Genomic DNA, 15,089 nt, shown 5'->3' on the forward strand with positions numbered 1-15,089 from the left:
CTCTCTCTCTCTCTCTCTCTCTCTCTCACTCACTCACTCACTCACTCTCTCCTCTCTCACTTTCTCCTCTCACTGTCTCACACTCTCTCCTCCTCCCTATCTCTCATTCACTCTCAATCTTAAGTGAAGGTATTTTCTCCCTAAATTTTAATTTTTTTTGTCATTAATGTGTTTTTGGAATTAATTTTGGGTTTAGGGTGGGGTTTGGGGTCAGGTACAGGGTGATGGGGAGTTCAGGGTCAGATTTGTGGTATGCCGATACAATATACTTGCTACTTTATTAATTTATATGTACATTTTTTAATATAATATATATTATGGATAATTTGATCAATATTTTTCATATATAATTTTATTTTGGATGTATCAATTTAAATTAAAGCAATTAAAAAATAAAGTCATATAATTAAATTAAATTAAAAACAAGTAAAAAGTTGAAAAATCTTGGGCTACCAAATATTTCGTTGTGCAAACAATTACTATAATTAAATTAAAATAAGAGAAATAATAAAACAATTTTCAACGTGCAAAATATTAAATTAATTTAATTAAATAAAATATATAAAAAAAACCAAAAACTTTGCGTGGTGAATCATTAGCGACAAAAAATTCGTCACGCAAGGTTTTGAGCGACGAATTCATACTTTGCACGGCAAATCTTATTTCGTCGTGCAAAGTGTTTTTTTTATAGTTGTGAGAGCTTTGTATTCACATCTATTATCTTCATAATTTATATTAATCCCTCTGCTTTAAAGGACCAAAACTCTCAATCTTCAAGAGTTTGAACTTCTTGCTTGTAATGGTTACGAGCAATAAATTGAAGAGGAACCTTATTAGACAACAGAATAAGTCAAAATTAAGAAAATATAAATTTTGATAATACTATTACCAATTTGATTAGTGACGGGTGATTATTATAGAGTAATGGTTCACACTCACCTGCCATTTGGGAGATGTGGTGTATGCCAACGGATAGAATCGAAGCTTCGGTTGATATACAATATGCTAAAAGTCCTCTCAAAACTCATCCATCATCTAGAAGTCAAAAATAAGTTTTCACATTCGGCTTTAGACGCGTTGGCGTTAGCAATAAAATTCTTGCCCCAAGTCGCGATTTCCTGGAAATACATTCCCCCTCTTAACTCATTGAAAATAGGCCAAACTCCAAACACCATATATAGCACGCTACTCTTCCAATATTTCCACAAACAACTCCCTCCACTATCAAGTTTAATCCAAGAAAACCGAACCGACAAAACAAAAGCAGGGAAAGTTTCCTCCCCATTTCATACCAGAAAACAAAGAAACATGGCTGAGAAAACCAACCAAGCCTATCCCTTGGCATCGGCAAATGGTTACCAGAGAAGTGATGCAGAGTCTTTGCAATCAGCCGATGAGCTCAAACGCAAGAAGAGAATCAAGTTGGCCATTTATGTCGGTGTTTTCATTGTGTTTCAGATTATTGTCATAACTGTGATTAGTCTCACTGTCATGAAAGTTAAGACCCCTAAGGTCAGGCTAGGCAACATTGACGTCCAAGAACTCAATTCTGTCCCAGCAACACCTTCATTCGACACAAAATTCACAACCCAAATCAAGGTGAAAAACACAAACTGGGGTCCTTACAAGTTTGATGCAAGCACTGTCACGTTTTTGTACCAAGGCGTGGCTGTTGGGCAAGTAGTTATTCCAAAGAGCAAGGCTGGAATGCTTTCCACTAAAAAAATGAATGTTGAGGTGAGCTTGAGTTCGAGTGCATTAAGCGGTTCCAATCTTGGCAGTGAATTGAGCAGCGGGGTGTTGACCCTCAACAGTGCGGCTAAGGTGACTGGAAAGGTTGAACTGATGCTTATAATGAAGAAGAAGAAGTCTTCCACCATGGACTGCACCATTGCATTTGATCTGTCAGCCAAGAAGCTCAAAAGTTTGCAATGCAAGTGAAAACAGAGTTGCTACTTGGCATTAGAGTTAGTACTAGTACTCTACATCTTTGCGAGTGATCAAGTCTAGTTATTGGATTTTTTAATTCGTTGATCTTTATATTTCCTCTATACGTATATTTATTGTTCATAATGGTACTTTGGTTTTCAAATTACTAGATGTTGTCATTTGTTTTACAGTGCCTGGTTTTTATTAGTGAGGGAGACAGAATTTTACTTATATGGGGTGTAAAGAAAATCAACCAAAGTGTGTGTGTGTGTGTATTATTTTTATAAGAAGACCACCAAAATATAGTTCTAAGTGGAGGTTTTACTAGGCTAACAGGTTGTATAATTTTCAATTTGCCACTCCAAATTATGGGACAAAGCTTGCACTATTTTTACAAGTGAGCGCAGCTGCCCGCACTAGGCAATGTAGGCATGCATTTCCGTGATTTTACCAAACAATTTCCGATCGACTTAGACTTTAAATATGAAGTACGATTACAAATTCAATAAAAAAAATCTTAACTTTCTATATCTTTAATATTAAGGGAACTTCTAAAGAGGCCACTTCAAACATAGCATTGATTCAACAAGGTTCTATAAATACAAAGAGTGTTGCTATGCCCATTTATTTGTCTTGATTTCTCTGTTTTAGTCGAAAATCATCTTGTTGAATTATGATTCTTTGTATTGCTCATTGTGAATATGTTACAATATATATGCCATGCTTCTAACTTATTATGGCAAGAATATAATAAGTACAGTTAAGATTTACAATTATACAAGGAAAAGTATGATAACGGAGAAAAATTTGGAGACACTATTTCAATTGTAGCAGTCCTCCTACGCAAATTGGACAAGCCTGTTCGGTCGAGTTTGAAACAGAGAAGCTCATGGCATGGCTTGTGAAGAGCCTTGATGAGAAGGTCAGCGAGTTGATTAGCAGAGGAGATATAACAAACCCAATGACTACCCAAAGCTACTTTTTCACGAACAAAGTAGTAATCCTGTTCAATGTGGCATGTGGGCATGATGAACCAGATTGGCAACAAGGTAGATGGCACTGAAGTTGTCACAATGGGGAATTGGGAAGGACAACCGAACACCAAGTTCACCAAGAACAAAGAAAAATTTATGTCGTCTTAGCATGCATGAGCAAGTGTATATACTCGGATTCCACACTAGAACGAGAAATAGTTGGTTGTTTCCATGGGAACACTATGAGATGAGATTGGATCCAAGATAAATAAGATAACAAATAATGGAGCGTAGCGTATGCAGACAACTCATCCAATCAACATCAGAATAAGCAAACATGGAAGCATAATAAGATTAGTGGCACACTGTGAGGCTGAAATCTAAACCCCCTTGACGTGCCGGAGAATCCGCATGGCAACGATCATATCAATGGTGTGAGCAGAGCTCATGTATTGAGCAACAATATTTCTGTCATGCTTCATGCTATGATGCATCCTTAAAGAATGAGTGTGTCACTAGTCTATTAATAGACAAACACCATAAGAATCTTAGTCTAGTCGTTCCGTAAGCGTCTAACCTAAATTACATGAATAGTAATGAACTAGCCAAATTTAACTAAAGGCAGATAATTTAACTTAAAGAAAGCACTAAAAATATTTTTGAGGTAAAATTAAAAATATTAAAACTCTCTTCAAGAATAATAAAATATTCAAAGTTTGTTAGAATAGTTGTTAATATTGCAGATGCTAAGTTAAACTGGCTAACCAAAACAATTTTTGGAGTTTATTTACTAGCTAAAGTAACAAAACTATAAGGAGTCTCTTGAAAATGTTTATGCTTAAGTTAAACTCGTTGGACAAAATAGTTTTTGGAGTCTATTTAGTAGCTAAGTTAACAAAAATATGAAGAAGCAGTTTTTGGAGTCTGGATAGACTGTCTCTAACCCAAGGGCGGGGAAAATAAAATCTCATAATTTGGGTATATTTCCTCTCTAAGGTGTGTATATTTTGGGGTGGGAAAAACAAGATTTTGGGATTGAGAGTTGGTATTTGGGTCTTATATCCATCCCGGGATTTTGGGTGGAAAAGGGCCCATTGTTGCAACAAACCCATGTGAAAAATTGGGACAGCAGGGCCCGCGCGTCGGTTCTACTGACTCGGGGATGATCTAGTTTGCCGCGGCATACGGTAGCATGAAAATGTGCTAATGTGATTTTATGATTACGGGTGGTTCGGTATGGGATCCCATACCGAAACCCTTGTCCCGATTCCCAAACCGAAATTTTTGGGAATCCCAAATTCAATACCAATCTCAAACCAAATTTTTGGGAATCCCAATTTTCGGGAATACCGAAATAATTTCGGGATTTCGGGACAAATCGGGAATCCCGAAATGCTTTTGGGCTTTTGGACTAAAATTTGACATATTATGTTTTTGGGCTAAAATTTGACATATTATGCAGAAAACGAAACACGTATACAGTTTTACTAAGAGATGAATGACTGGAAAAATGCCAAAAGCCATGCCAGTTGAACAAACAAATCATATCCAATAATTATGATAATATATACTGATTAATGCCAATAATTTGACAGAACGAGCATATCATATCAAAAAATCTAATGCCATCTCACCCCACATTCCAACTTTGATTCCTCCTCCACATAGTTGTAATTAAATGAAAATTTTGGCGGCGGCCATGTCTGAAAGAACAACCATATTGTGTACTTGAAAACAAAAGAAAAAAATTTGAGCTCAACTAATTGCATGCCCTGTACCCACCTTGTCCGTGTATATATATAATATATGTATACTGATATGTTCATGCATGCATAATGGTCTTTGCTCCTTTGTTTCCTTGTTTCCTTGATATATTAAAAAATAATATATATATATATAATATTTAATTCTATTCGGTATGGGAATACCGAAAAAATGGAGATGCAATACCGAATCCCATACCGAAAATTTCGGTTTGGTTCGGGATGACATACCGAAAATTTCGGGAATTTTGGTTTGGGATTTTTTTGGTTTGGGATCGGGATTTTTTCGGTTTGGTTTGGGATTTTTGGGATTTTTTTCCAGCCCTATTTATGATCGTTAATATCCATCAGCTGTCCTGCTTCTTAGATTACTTTCAAAATCTGACAGCTCAAATCCAATTAATAAATTTTAATGGTAATAAAAAAGATTCAATGGCTTATGACACACCCCAATCTGAAATGTCCACCTGAACTCCGAATCAAGTTGTGCTGGCCGACACCAGGAAGGTGACAAAATCATAAAGTGTAGTGATGTGAAAAAAGTGAATAAATTTAAACCTAAAGTGCCTAAATGTAAGAGTGCGCATGTGAGCAGGATTGAACTCAATTCAGACGTGATGTCAGAGCATAAGAAAAGTACAGTAAATGTATGATAAGAATTATACCATTAAAAGTAATCACCTATACCTACATTTGCCAAGAATTCTCGTCATCACAAAAGCTCTACTACTAAACCTAGATGGGCGAAAAGTAAGGGTGAGCAGGCCTAAAAATAAAGTTTTGTAAAACCTTTTTGAAAATATAATAACTCATCGTCGTAAAACAAGTATAGTTTCCAAATATAACATATTACGTATAGTATGAAAATACTTACTATTAAGGGTAATCACCTATACCAACATTTGCCAAGAATTTCACTAAACGGATGTCAAAAAAGGACTTGAGATGTCGAAATTAGCCTAGAAGGGTTTTCGAGAAAATTTCGAAAAGTTAACTGGGAGTTAACTGACTATTCCCTCCAATTTCAGAAATGGACCCAAGTCGGACTTGCTGATCCAAGTTTGGATTTTTCTTTCTATTGGGTCGGGTCGACCCAGTCCCAATCACGGGTTGCACCACTACAATCGTCAGTTTCTGGGCTGGTTTGGCCTGTAAACTTTTGGAGTTACGAACAAGCTCGATTTTTAGCTATTTCACTCCAACATTAAACAAAAATAAAAATAAAAGGACAACAGAATTGAATCTACCTTACCCAAGTAAAATATGTGGCTGGAGAGGCTTGAAAATCGCCTGCAAAAATCGCGACTCTCGCCCTAAAACTAGGGAAGTCTACCCGAGTTGATTTTTGCACCAAAACCCCCCACTAAAGACCTTAGAAAAGCTAGAAACATATACTAAAACATGATCCAAGAAATTTTAGGTGGTTTTGGAACTTACCATTGTTGAAAATTCAAAAGCTCACCGGAGGAAAATATGCACAGTGATGGTGCCATTGTGCAGAGAAAGAATGAAGGACAAAGGCCTTGGCCTGGTTTGAGATCAACACTGGGAGGGTCTTAAGGTAGTGGTGTTTGGTACGGTCTCCACGGCGTGGGTTCGACGGAGGTGGTGACCTGTGATTTCCAGAGAGGGAGAGAGCTAGAACGGGACAAAGGTGAGGGAGAAAATAGAGAGAAGAGAAAGGGGGTACGAATGTGTGGGGAGGAAAATCCCACGTGGAAGAAAGTGAGTGGTGGGCATTGGTCTCTCACTTAACAAAATCTAAAAGGAAAATAATACAATAACTTAGGCCAATTATCTTGGATAATGAATTTAATAAAATGCCCTTTGTCTTTGTAAGTCTGTAAAATCTCCATCGTAGCTCCAAATTCGAATTCTCTTGCGCTCACGCGTTTGTACCATCGAGTACTTCGAGATTACCATAAAATAATAGCTCATACATGTCACGAAATAACGGTCAACGAAAGTCAATAACCTCGCCACTAGGGGCATTTTTGTCAATTCACTCTTTCAAAATTAATAAAATTGTAAAATTAGGGACAGGTTGTTACAATCTACCCACCTTCAAAAAATTTTGTCCCTGAAATTTGAAATAACTTGTTGTACATAAAATAGTAAAAATACAAAAGAAAAGTATATGTAAAGAAGATATCCAGCTAAAGCAGTTGCATAAAAGAAAATGTCATTATGTCACGATCAGATTGCAATAATTCCTCTTTCATGCCTCCAACTCAAACTTCCTTCTCCTTCAACATAATACTGTAACATAATACCTTTATAAAATAAAAGACATGAAGTCAAAAATGGATATATTAAAACATAACGCCAAAATACGTATTTAATAACATAAATTTATAATAGTTCTACTAAAATCAAAATCGAACATAGAAAATTTTCACCACACACTCATAGCATCACGTACTCCGAGAACAAGCATGTAGTATCTTTGGGTCAAGCCCAAACCATAGATAGATAACTCAATGAATAAATATAAATACTAAAGTAGATGGGCCTACTTATCCACTTGCTTAATGAATCCAACGAATAAGTTATTGATATTACAGTATGCAATCTAGAATACCAACAACTCACTGTTGTCACAATAAGCAAGAAAATAATTCCCGAGGGTGAAATATACCATCTTGTCCCCCATTGGGAAATACGCATAAAACAACAGAATAATGCCTCGTTCGCGCTCACATACTACCTTTTTGGGTGACAACGTCAATAATACACAAGTTTGCTACATTGTAATCTTGATCATTCATTGATCATTCAAATACATGTTTGCAATACTCATTTGTCAATCATGTACTGTGCATAAAATCTCTATACAACGGCTCAAATGATACCATAGCCAAACTAGAATAATAATTATCATTGTACGTAACTCAAACAAGGATAAGTGTTTACCATAACCTTGCAAAAACTGCAGAACAGACAAGCGCAACATGTCCACTAAGGTCTGAATAATTCGTTCAAACTGGTCGTTAGTTTGAGGGTGAAATATGGTATCGGACAAAAACAAAAACTTAGTACTCATGGCCTTCAAGAAGACTTCCCAAGAATTAGAAGTTAAACGCGCATCACAGTGAGATACAGTAGTAACATGGACACCATGTAGCTGAATAATGTAGTTGACAACGTCTTAGCGGCTAGATTCATAGTGAATTTCTCTCAAATTTAGAGAAAAACTAAGTCGAGAAGGCTAAAAGAACACCCAAGAATTTGAGGGTCAAAACAAGTCCATCAAATCAAGAGTACAAGATAATTGATTGAATGCATAACATCTCGCTACAACGGTAGCTTCCAAGAGATTTAATCACCAACAATAAAGATTTGTTCAGCAAAGTAATTGTTGGGTGATTGAAGAGTTGACGGTCACAACTAAAAATTATAAGTGAATTTCCTAGACAATCTATCTGCATATTAAATAATACGAAATGCAGTAGGGTAGACATGTACCCAAGGTTGACTGGAATGCCTTCTGGCATAAAGAGGTGAATATGGAATCACAATCAGAGTAAATGCTGATTGAAACTGCTAGCAAAACTAATAAAGAATGATGAATCTTACCAAGTGGTCTAAAATGTTGCCCTTCTAGAACCAACGAAAAGTGAGCTGACTTGTCAAGCTGGTCGATAATCACCAAAATATCATCATAATCTCCACTTGTACAAGATACCTTGTACTGGGAGCTTATGGTGATATTTTCCATCTCTATTTAGATATCATAATTGATTATAACCACTCGAACGATTTCTTGATAGTTTGTAAGTAACGTCATATCAATACTCGTGAATTCTAGCTGAAATGGGATAGGATAGGCTGAAAGTGTTCAAGGGATATATGTCTTTTGCTATAGTAACAGTAATTACATTTGCATAACCGGGGTGATACACGATGGTGCAATCGTAGATGTTGATTTGGTTCTTCCATCGTCGCTGTCAAAAATTTAGTTCCTTTCAAATGAAGATACATTTAAGGAGTCTAAGGCTAGTAAAGATTTTGGACACGTTTCTCCACAGAAAAGTGTCATCCAGTTTTCAAGTAAAGATGGTAGTTGCTAATTCTAAGTCATGAGTAAGATGGTTCACTTCATACGGTTTTGACTGTCGGAAAAACATAAGCGATACTCCGTCATGCTACATCGGTACGCAGTCAAATCATTCAGTGAAACATCACTATAGATTATGTACTCATCGTTGTTATCGAAAGGTGTACGAACAATGGTCGAAAAGAAACAACACCTCAGTTGTCAGAAACTTTATCCACCTTTAACATCTAAAAGTAAACTAACTTTCCTTTGTTAACTTGTGAGGAAAATGCTATAGCTGAAAAATCATTAATATACCGCCAATCAAAATCGACAAAGCCAAGGACGTCTCGCATTTCACAATAATTTGTGGGAATGTCACACTACTACAACCTTTTGGGGAAATAAAAATAATATCGCCAGTTGAGATCATATCTTCCAAGAAAGATACCTAATCTAACAAAGCTAACATCTGGAGAACTTGGTATAAAGTTGACTATCGGTGTTTAGAAAATTTGATCTCATTTCTAAAGTAGGTGAGAAAGTTGTTGATAAGACTACTACGAATTCGTTAGGCTATGAAAGAAAACTCGGACTCTAAAAAGTTGGTCAGATAGACCATCAACTTGAAGTATGGGTTTTAATCGTCACCCGATTATGTTGCCAGGAATCCAGGTACCATCCTAAGGTTCGGTCTATCATCCTCCTGACTAGGTTTGAGGTTCCCTAAATAAAGTATTTGGTTAGGTAAATTCCTAATTGGTAAGCCTTTGTAACTAAGTTCTCTCAATGATGTAGGAGTAGTTCGAAAATACGCAAGGAAAACTGGTGTAGTACGAGAAAGTGGATCAGTGGTGTACTTCACTTCACAATTTAGTGGTATCCCATGTAAAATTTTGAGAAGTGACACTAGAGATATATGTTTCCTCATAACGTACAATACTACTTCTTTTCTCTACAACATGTACTAACAGGTCTTCACAGCTTTCACGATACTCAATTCGCTCTTACAGGAAGAATTCAACTCATGCTTCAATTTTAATGTTTGTCTGTGGAGTTGATCAAAAAGGCGACTGGTCGAGAATGTTCTGGTTACCTAGATGGGTAAAATGGTTTACACAACTGCGAGTTTACGGTCCTCCTACAAGGCTTACTCCTAAATTTCCACAATTGTAATTTCTTCAGCTTAGGTAGTCAAAATTAATCAGTCTATCAGTCACATTGCTAATTAACGCATTTAAGATATTTTGATATTGTTCATTATCCTGAAATTGTGAACTAGCGTTCCGGCATAAAGGTATCACTCCTAGATACTAGCATGTGTTCGGTTTCATAAATCATACCCCCTGAATACTGGTTGACAGATTCTAGATATCAGACAGTATCAACAATTAGTAGCGCCATCGTAGGCTGATTATAGGTTTGAGCCTGCTCGGGTGGATGGTTTCGAATGATTGGTAAGGAATTGGTCCTGTGAGTTGGTTTCGTTGATTATGGGGAAAATACTTACTGCTTCGAGGATTTCTACTAACCGTAGGTATAACAATTTGCACTCTCATGCCTATACTCATTGAAATGACGAGTACAACATTGAAAGAAATTATGGGAACTAGTATTGATTGAAGTGCTCTAGGACCAGGAAAAGGAATTCACTACTAACCTACTTTAGAACAGGTTTAATGATATTTGATTTTGCTCCTGAAGATCTGGAATTATAACTACGTTTAAAAGATTGGCGTTGTTGGGGATCAAAAGTGATTGTCCCCAAGATGTTCTTTGTCGAGTGCTACCACTTTAGCACCACATTGTTATTCGAGACATTTTCAGAGATTTTGACAAAAAGTAAAACTTCGTAGGAAATTTGATTGGTGGTATACTAACGGTACCGCCAAGGAATCAAAGCTATTTTTAGGTTCCTAACTTGAAGGGTTAGTAATGATGATTGGATAGTAGTAATGGGATTAATTGGTAAATTCCTAGTGGTACACAACTATTGATACATTAGCCCGGCTTCAGGGCCAACAATTCATTCCAAATCGGGATTTTCCTTGGCAGGGAAATTCTTAGTCTGAAGGCGTTCGCCAAAACGATTTTCTAGCATGTCAATAAGTCGCCTAATCTGTCCAAAACTTAGGAAAAGCTAACACGTTTTTTGTATTCGACGGGGTGGCAAGATTCGACATTAGGTTCAAAAACTGAGAATGCTCACATCACGTATGTGATGGACGCAATATTGCCCAAACTTATGCTTTGATACCAAACTGACACACCCCGACCCAGAGTGTCCACCTGGACTTCGAATTGAGATGTGCTAGCCGATACAGGAAGGTGACGAAGCCATAAAGTGTACTGATGTGGAAAAAGTGAATAAATTTAAACCTAAAGTGCCTAAATGTAAGAGTGCACATGTGAGCTGGATTGAACATAATTCACACGTGATGTCAGAGCATATGAAAAGTACAGTAAGGTAGAATAAGAATTATACAATCAAGGGTAATCACCCATACCAACATTTGCCAGGAACCCTAGTCACAAAAGCTCTGCTACTAAACTTGAAGGGGTGAAAAACAAAGGTGAGTGGGCCTAAAAATAATCTTTTGTAAAACCTTTTTGAAAATATAATAACCCTTCGCCATAAAACAGGTATAGTTTCCAAATATAACATACTACGTATAATATGAAAATACTTACCATAGCCAGCAGTATCTCAAGAATGCAATACATCACAAACTTTCATAAATAAACACATAACGTTCGTAATCACATAATCTCGCATAAGAAAACCTATCATATCGAGTGCTCATCGACACATGATGACACACGAGTTCATGCAATGGTATTCTGACAAGAACATGACTAGGTGTAACAATGATATACACTCTAGTATTAAAATCACGTGAAGACTAGCGCTATGCGCATCACATATGAGTCCTAATTGTCTATAGCAATCTAGGATAGGACTAGCACCTACAATGGATCCAAAGTGAGCATACGATGCGATCTGAACATACACGTGACAGACTGACCCTAGCCCCTAGGTGAGTACTAACACCAATGCAGCACACAATGAGCAAATAACGTAAATATGATCATGCAACGGTAAATCAATAATTGTAGTTAACATAACACTTTTCATGTTGCAAATATAATTAAGGCATCCCATAATAGTACACATACATGTGCATCCTGTAAGATTCAGAATAATTTCATAATTCTCAACATTACGACCTTTCTTGTAAATGTTAATTTAATTATGGCAATCACGTAGAAAATTCATTATTAAATATATATGTGGAAACTAAATAAATATATACACTATATAAAAGAAAAGACTCACTCACAGATACTTGCGAGGCCGCATCCTTTCGAACTAGAGAAGTCGAAATCTCCGATAGTATTCACACTTAAGCATAATATTGAGTCCCATCAGTAAAACTCAACTAAAATGATTAAATTTGAAAAAACGGACTGCGGATTTGAAATCAAGGCATCGAAATACGCTAAAAAGGGTTTCGGGCAATTTTCATAAAAAGTCAACCAAAAGTCAACGATCAACCCTAAAGAGTCAACTAGGTCACCCCGGCGGTCAATTACGTTAAAACTTAGGACTTTCGCTAAACGGATATCAAAAAAGGACTCTAGGCTTCGAAATTAGCTTACGAGGGTTTCGGAGAAAATTTTGAAAAAGTCAACAAAAATCAACTAACGATCAACAGTTAACTTCAATAGAATATTCCATCCTCAAAAGAAAAATTTTGTTAAAGTTGACGAAATATTCCCTCCAATTTCAGAAATAGACCCGGGTCAGACTTGCAGATCCAGGTCAGATTTGGTCCACAGATCCAAGTTTGGATCTTTTTTTTTCTTTGGGTCGGGTCGACCCAATCCTAGTCACGGGTCAATTTTTGGGTTAGTTTGACTTGGAAACTTTTGGTGTTGCGATCGAGCTCGATTTTTAGCCATTTCACTCCAAAATTAAACCAAAATAAAGATAAAAGGACGAGGAAATTGAATCTACCTTACCCAAGTAAAATAGGTGGCTTGAAAATAGCCTGCAAAAATTGCGGCTATCTGGAAAACTTGGAAGTCTCCCCTAGTTGATATCTGCACCAAAACCCCCACTAAAACCTTAGAAAATCTAGAAACATATACCAAAACACGATCCAAGAAGTTTTAGGTGGTTTTAGAACTTACCATTGTCAGAAATTCAAAAGCTCGCCGGAGGAAAATATGCACCGTGATGGTGTCACTATGCAGAGAGAATGAGGGAGAAAGGCCTCGACCTGGTTTGAGATCAAGACTGGGAGGGTCTTAAGGTGGTGGTGGTTGGTGCGGTCTGCTCGGTCTGGGTTCAGCGGAGATGGTGATATGTGGTGGGCATGGGTCCCATACTTAACAAAATCTGAAAGGAAAATAATAAAATAACTTAGGCCAATGATCAAGGATAGTGAATTTACTAAAATGCCATTCGTCTTCGTAAGTTCATAAAATCTCCATCATAGCTCCAAATTCGCTTGCGCCCACGCGTTCGTACCATCGAGTACTTCGAGAATATGGTAAAATAATAGCTCATACGCGTCACAAAATAATGGTCAACGAAAGTCAATAACCTCACTAGTAGGGGCATTTTTGTCAATTCACTCCTTCAAAATTAATAAAATTGTAAAATTTGGGATGGGTTGTTACAGCTTAGATTTAAACCGTCAAAATAATATTATTAATAATCCAAATCAGATCCAACACATTAAACTCTATAATGCACCCATCCATTTATGTGTAATCCATAAAAATAATAATAATAAATAAAATTTTTTTTTTCGAAATTTGAAATTTTTTTCCATCAAAACCGTTGTGATAAAAAAGATAGATAATACAAAAACTAATTTCAAAATTGTTAACAAACAAGAAAGATTAAAGAGACTTTCTTACTCTCTATTCTTATAGAGGAGATCTGTTCTCCTTCCCCTTAAAATACAAAAAACCTAACAAACTATAAAGTTAGAGGTGAAAAATAATAGGTTCATTATCTTGGATGGAAAAGGGACTAACCTCATATATATTAATAGTAAAAATATGGTGCTAAATTTTGTAATTTCCTATCCTTGAAATAGAGATAGTCTAGTCTTACTAGCTGAGTCAACTAATTGAAGCTTCACCAACCGCACTGTTACTAAGAGAATACCTCTTGCCAACCTAAAGCGCGTGAAAATACAATTATACCCCTATACAAATTCCTAAATTTTAAAAAATTAGTTAATTAAGTATGGATAATTATGTCAAACAACAAATAAAAATACTATAACAAATATATATATATATATATATATATATATATAAAGAATAACCAGAAATAAAAATAAAACTCCACCGCCCACGTCCCCTTTTTCCTCCACACCACCCCAACTTCTTCAAAGCCAATTTTCTTTCTTTTTTTTTTTTTTTTTTTTTTTTTTTTAAATTGCCTAAAGATTTGATATAAATATAAGTCATAGCAAATTGATAGATTAAATTTAATAACACAACGCATAACGTGTGGACACATGGCTAATAGGATATATAAAACATATTGAGATGAAATCATCGAAAGAAAAAGAAAAATAATACCCTGCCCAGTCGTGTATTTTTCGTTAACGCATATATCGTGATGTGGAGGGACCAATTGTGCTCTAGTTGCCACCAGTGCCACGTACATGTTTTTGTAGTGTTCCAGATGGTCTAAAGTAAAAGTCCATAAGCGCGGACGGTTAGCAGTCTTTGACTTACTCATCTTCTAGATGGTCTAATAGGTTCCCTGACTTACTCGTCTTCTAGATGGTCTAATAGGTTCCCTGTGGAATGGTAATGCACTTCACTTACTCTTCTTCTTATGGTGGAAATAATTAAATAGCTAAAAAATAAAAATAAAAATATCTACTTCTAGCTTTGACTCTGTCTCACTTGGTGAACCCCTTATTTGTTTTGTGTTGAGTAAATATAGTGTTATTGGTTTATTATTTGATTTGCTTCAGAAATTGACATTTAGTGTTATTTTATTTTGTAGAATTAGTTTTGTCTCATTTTGACTCTGGAAATTTCTATTTTTGTCTCATTAATCTCAGTTCATCTCATTTTTATCCATTTTGTCAAACAGATGTTAAATTAAAGATTAGTATTGACATTTTATTTTTGACACAACTCTTTGCCTCCAACTTATTTGTGAAAACTATCCAAACTCCATTTTTTTATAACTCAAATTCAAGCCCCCACCCGTCTCTTTTGCGCCTTTTTTTTTTTTTTTTTTTTTTTTTTTTTTTTGCAAATTGGTGCAGAGTTGTAGTTGAAGCTGTTGGATTCAATTACATGAGTTTGAATTAGAGTTGTGAGATTATTTTAGGTGGCATATGTTGG

General features: G+C 36.0%; 1 protein-coding gene and 1 long non-coding RNA gene across 2 annotated transcripts; one reads left to right on the forward strand and one right to left on the reverse strand.

The window, feature by feature from the left end:
• The first annotated feature begins 1,187 nt into the window (after positions 1-1,187).
• Positions 1,188-2,160, forward strand: LOC137711469 (late embryogenesis abundant protein At1g64065). Its single transcript, XM_068450716.2, has one exon. The coding sequence runs from the start codon at positions 1,309-1,311 to the stop codon at positions 1,939-1,941; it is 633 nt and encodes a 210-aa protein (XP_068306817.1). The 5' UTR covers positions 1,188-1,308; the 3' UTR covers positions 1,942-2,160.
• An 8,200-nt stretch (positions 2,161-10,360) lies between these two features.
• On the reverse strand, positions 10,361-13,071 carry LOC148696261 (uncharacterized). The gene is made up of 3 exons (XR_015963580.1): positions 12,897-13,071; positions 12,726-12,806; positions 10,361-12,105 (listed from the first exon to the last, which is right to left on the reverse strand). It is a non-coding gene; the product is annotated as an uncharacterized LOC148696261 (long non-coding RNA).
• Positions 13,072-15,089: the final 2,018 nt, after the last annotated feature.

Source organism: Pyrus communis, chromosome 6 (genome assembly GCF_041283825.1).
Source record: "Pyrus communis isolate YQ-2024b chromosome 6, ASM4128382v1, whole genome shotgun sequence".
NCBI lineage: Eukaryota > Viridiplantae > Streptophyta > Magnoliopsida > Rosales > Rosaceae > Pyrus > Pyrus communis.

Bases quoted from the DNA above. Each gene is read 5' to 3' on its own strand.
- LOC137711469 (XM_068450716.2), top strand. From the start codon at position 1,309: ATGGCTGAGAAAACCAACCAAGCCTATCCCTTGGCATCGGCAAATGGT.